The 5599-nt window shown below is 38.7% G+C and overlaps 1 protein-coding gene across 1 annotated transcript; it reads left to right on the plus strand.

The window, feature by feature from the left end:
• Positions 1-332: 332 nt before the first annotated feature.
• Positions 333-2197, plus strand: jun (Jun proto-oncogene, AP-1 transcription factor subunit). The gene has a single exon (XM_067990292.1). It carries the CDS (start codon positions 609-611, stop codon positions 1563-1565), a length of 957 nt encoding a protein of 318 aa, XP_067846393.1. The 5' UTR covers positions 333-608; the 3' UTR covers positions 1566-2197.
• The last annotated feature ends 3402 nt before the right edge of the window (positions 2198-5599 follow it).

Below are 5599 nucleotides of genomic sequence, written 5' to 3' on the forward strand. Positions count from 1 at the left end.
AGGACGGTAGGTTATGTTAACTAGTCTCGCGCGGCAAAAAAAAAAGCCAACACATTTATTCACAACACTTCCCGCCACTCGGCTGACGTCCACCTAAGCGGGTAACCAGATCTTCAAAATAAAGACGTCATCCCATGATGCTCTGCTTTCGCATTACCTCAGCCCGTCGTGCACCGCGATAGTTAGAATCTTCTGGGGCGTTGTTATAGAAACCGAACCCGACATGCAAATTTTAAAACGCCCATACGTAATGATCAGCCAATGGGAACACGCCGAGGTGACATCATTGCTATTTCGGGTGTATTACCAGTTGCAGATAAGCTTGGGACCCACGCTGCAAGTGCTCAGAGCCGAGTGTGAAACAAGCAGAAGGAACTTGGTAGTTTGCACACTTTTTGGTTTGGGAGCTTTCTTACTGAAAACAGTTATAGCGGGAGAGTTGGGGGGAAAAAAAATCAACTGATTTCCAAAAGTACATTTATTATTGAATTTGCGAGTTTAAAAAAGGGTTACGTTGTAGCATTTCAGGACTCTTTTTTTAAAAAAAAACTCTGCCACATTTATATTTTGAAACACTTTGTATCAAGAGTTTCTTCCATCGGTATTCTATGTCTACGAAGATGGAGCAGCCATTCTACCACGACGATGCACTCAATGCAGCTTTTGCACAGCCTGAAAATGCTGGTTATGGATACAGTCCGAAAATGTTGAAACAAAATATGACTTTAAACCTATCTGATCCAGCCAGCAACTTGAAACCGCATCTGAGGAACAAGAACAGTGAAGGTATCTTAACGTCTCCGGACGTGGGACTTCTCAAACTCGCATCACCTGAACTTGAACGTCTTATTATTCAGTCCAGCAATGGGTTGATCACTACCACCCCAACACCGACCCAGTTCCTGTGCCCCAGAAACGTCACGGACGAACAGGAGGGTTTCGCTGAAGGCTTTGTCAAAGCTCTTGAAGAACTTCATAAACAGAATATCCTGCCCAGCGTGACATGTTCAACTCCGTCTGTGAACACGGCGATCGCGGTTTCTGCCTCTCTGCCCAGTACAAGTACTGTTTACAATTCAAACTTGCACCAGGAGCCTCCTGTGTACGCTAATCTCAATAATTTTAATCCTATTACCATTAACACGCAGCCTAACTACAATACCAATAATATGAACTATGCACCGCCCCAGCATCATCCGATGAACCATCAAATGCCTGTCCAGCATCCCAGACTCCAGGCCCTGAAGGAAGAGCCTCAGACAGTGCCTGAGATGCCCGGGGAGACCCCACCGTTGTCTCCTATTAATATGGAGTCTCAGGAACGAATCAAGGCGGAGAGGAAGCGAATGAGAAACCGCATCGCCGCCTCAAAGTGCCGGAAAAGGAAACTGGAGAGAATTTCCAGGCTGGAAGATAAAGTGAAAACCTTAAAGGCGCAGAACTCTGAACTGGCATCCACGGCAAACCTGCTGCGGGAACAGGTTGCCCAGCTGAAACAGAAAGTTATGAATCACGTAAACAGCGGCTGCCAACTCATGCTAACGCAGCAGCTGCAAACGTTTTGATTCAAGAACTTAAAAGGGAGAACTATTGGTGAACAAACGCAGAGAAGAGGACTGAATTAAATAAATCAAGACAGAAGAAAAGTCCTGATTGCGCCCTGAGCGCGCATGTATGGAGGGAAACGTGGAGGACTGTGCTTGATGTAAAAAAAAACAGTATGACTGAAATGCTGTTTGCGGCAAAAAAAAAATATCGAGTCATTGTTTTACTTTGACCAAGTCTTGCATGGACCGAAACAGTTCAGGATCATCCAGTATTACCGAATTAAAAACTGCGATAGAGTAGATCGCTTCTGATGTAGTATAATGTGGGGGAGGGCGTGGGAGGGAGTTAAGGGAGGTTAAAGCTTTGAGGCCGTCTTGCCTTGAAAAAATGTATCGACTATGTTTTGTTTCACGAAAGATGATTTCTGTTAACAAAACGTAACCGCTTCAAGCGATAGCCTTTGTAAGTTATTTTTTATGTTGCTTATTGGGATAGACCCCAATAAATGCTTGTAAATAAGAGATTTGGAGGACTCTAAGTTTACCATTTGTAATAAAGTATATAATTTTTTATGTTCGTTTCTGAGAACTTCTGGAAAAAAAGTTCAATTATATTTAAGAAATGTATGAATAAAGTATTTGAAAAGACATTCATTTTGTTCTCAATTGTTTTCTTTACATATAGTGTTCACGATAATATTGCAGCAACCCTTAATCTGAATATTGAAAGTACGTTCATGGCAAGGATGTACAGAACTATCCTTTTGTGATTAAGTTTCTTTTTCTGTACGATACTTGATAAATGCACGTGTTTACTATAAACTTGCTATACATAACATTCGAAAAGAAGATATACACTTGCAAAGTTCATAACATTATTCAAAAATAGCATTGGTTTGTAGGCGTCTCAATTTCACCTTTTCATTTTTCAAAGGATCTAAACATACATTATTTTGGTGCCAAAGTCTTTATATCCATGCCCCTTCACAGATCAACTTCAAGTAACTACTATTTATTTTTTTGGTGCTGCTACTAATAATCTTGTTACCTACAAAGTTTTGAGATGTTTAAAAATAGATCACATCAGAATCCCAAATAAGAATTCTATACATTAATACGTGAACTTAAGAAATGCTTCATATATTAGGGCTTTCACACAAATCAGACAATCATGGATTTCAATGACAAATGAAGTTTGAAGAACTCAAGACATTTGTGGGCAATTTAGTATAAACTTATACTTGTAATTTAAACGCACCAATGAACTAGGTACTTGAGAGTTACCATTCTAGAGAATTATAATCTGCACAGAGGCCCGAATGCCTCACATTAGTTGCTGTATTCAGCAGTTATAATCCTAACCGAAAACTGAACGGTCAGATTAAGCACTGTCCTGTGCTAGAGTTGCAATTCAGAGAGGAAGGAGTGGTTACATAAAAAATCTATTTGAGAATTATAATCTTGAGCTCTAAATGGTTACATTAAATACAGTGTTATACTTCGCAATTATAATCCCGAGTGAAGGCTGAAAGGTCACATTAAGTACCGTGCTGAAGAATTGTAAGCTTTATTGAGGGTTGTAATGGATAAGCATACTTAAATAACTATGTTACAAGGTATGTAACTAAGGTAGTTACTTTTAAAATGCAGAGAATTGTTGACAAATCCATGATACATTACTTTTTTGCGAAGCTTAAACCTTCCGTAAATGAATAATATTTTCAGTTGATTGTGGTTATCAATTCATGCAGCCAGAAGTTCGAGTGGTCCTCAGTCCTGCATGACGACCAAATAGAAACTTGAAAATCCAGGAGCAAATTGAAATGCTAGATTTCACTGGAAAACTGCTTTGAAATAGGATTGATTAGATCTCACGGATTTTTTTTTAAAAACGTTTGGATTGTAAATTACGTGTGTTCCAGTTCCTCTTTCTGGACTGTGAATACTAATATCATTCAATTTATAAAATTATACAAGTGCCCAGAACAAAAATTGTCAAATGCCAGAACAAGGTCAAAAAGACTGGCTTCAAACATCGTCGAACAATATTAAACGATACAGTATATATTTAGAAGCAATACAACAGATACAATTTGTTAACTACATAAAACAACATATACTCCACTACAAACCTCTAAATTCATAAATTAAACAGTAGCTAACTCTTGCCTGCTTGAGCAGCAGTCATTTCGTAAATTATTATTTTTTAAAACTTTAAATGGTTTAAACAACCTGTGTCTCCTGCAAAACGGGAGTTCAGGATATGCCCTTTTTTTTGGTCTTGAAATAATAGGTGTAACAGTATTTAATAATTGTATATAAAGAATTACTTATTGCGACAAGCACAACTGATAAAAACCGAATCTAAAGTTCTATGAAGTTAAGCTTTAAACAGTAATTGCAAAAATATTATAAATAATTTTAAATACTTTATAAGAATTAAGTATAACAGGCTGCGAGATGTTAGTACTACATAATCGCACGGGGTCTCTAAAGTGACAACATATTTCCAACCATCCACCTGTAAATTTCAGGTTAATTTCATAATTTAAAATGAGCCAATCGGCGGCCTCTGATGCGCACTAAAAGTTAGTTGTAAAGTGGGACCTCCCAATCATAAGATTTTTACTAAATGTTATTGGTGATACAGAATTGTTAAATTACAAAAGTGAAGTACAGAATAAAAATGATGCTGGAAATTGTGCGTTGCATTTATGCTTCTGTTTAAGTGCAATAAAAAATATACAAATGCAAAAGGCCCGGGAAAGCACGTTACAGTTTAAAGGAGTTGCTCCCTTGTAAGGTATTTGCGCGCTTGTACTTTGCGTCTTTGAAGCCGTAAGGACCTTGCGTGCAGGAGACGTGCTGCCGTAGGTACGGTGCCAGCAAACCCTCCCGGGAACGTGGGAAGTTTTGTTCCCAAATATGGAAAACGTGGTGATCTCAGTGTCTGAACTTGCGGAAGAGTGATGTCACAATTGGGGTCGCCAGGTGGGCGGGGCTTTACGCGGGGTTGGGGGGGGGGGAAGTCCCGCGCGCTGCTCTGACTGACAGCACGGTGCAACCTGACTGTAAAAAGCAACAAGTAAACAACACACCTACAGGGTGGAGGGGAGGCTTCTTCAGAGCCAGGCAAGAGGCATCAACTGAACCAAGCAATTTAATCCACGCAACACAGCCAACGTGACGGCCGTGCCATTTTATTACAGATGAACAATTGTGCCAGTAGATCCCTTGTTTGTCACGTTTGAAAATGCACTGAAATGTGATCAGAAAGCATTTAAATAACATCGATCTCTACGATCTCCCCAGAAGTACTACTGAAATTGCCCCATTGTATTCCATTATTATTATGTAGTTTTCAACATTTATACAACGCCCAAAAAAAAATCCTAGTAACGCGGTTAAGACACCCGCGACATACACTTACTTCATATAAATGTATAAATACTACAGTATTTGCTAAAATGTAGAATCGGATAAAGATATGCGTGTAATGGATGAATAAAGTGTAAATTACTTCGTATTATGAAGACTGCAATTTTTACTTATACTGTGCACAGCTTAGAGTTGTATCTGAATTGATTTCCATTTTAAATGTAAAGTGCAAATTTCCATCAAATTTTCACGATCATCGATGCGAAAATGTATGTAACTTTGGGATTAAGTCACTTGTTGACTTTAAAATATAATAACTTTTGCACTGAAAGAAATCAGGTAGGCTCCCAAGAAAGTATTCGTTCTGTTCTTAAACGACAATGTGTGCGAGCGAAATTGTCGTCTTAACCTTTCAAGTTTGTAGAAAATTGCTTATCCACATTATAACAGGAACCGCCAATACTGTTTTTATTTTGTTTTAATATTCAATGTGTTTATGCTAAACTTATATTGTTCCTGCTTATTCAGGATGGTAATGGATGGCCGTAGCAATTCAGGATGTGCTTCGCTCTCATATGGTAAACACGATGGCTATGATATTCCCCGTAGACTGGAGACCAATTAACGCCTGTATTATTTTGCGTTAAATTCTTATTTCACTCACCATGTATTTT

This window comes from Heptranchias perlo, chromosome 9 (assembly GCF_035084215.1).
Source record: "Heptranchias perlo isolate sHepPer1 chromosome 9, sHepPer1.hap1, whole genome shotgun sequence".
NCBI classification, from domain to species: Eukaryota; Metazoa; Chordata; class Chondrichthyes; order Hexanchiformes; family Hexanchidae; genus Heptranchias; species Heptranchias perlo.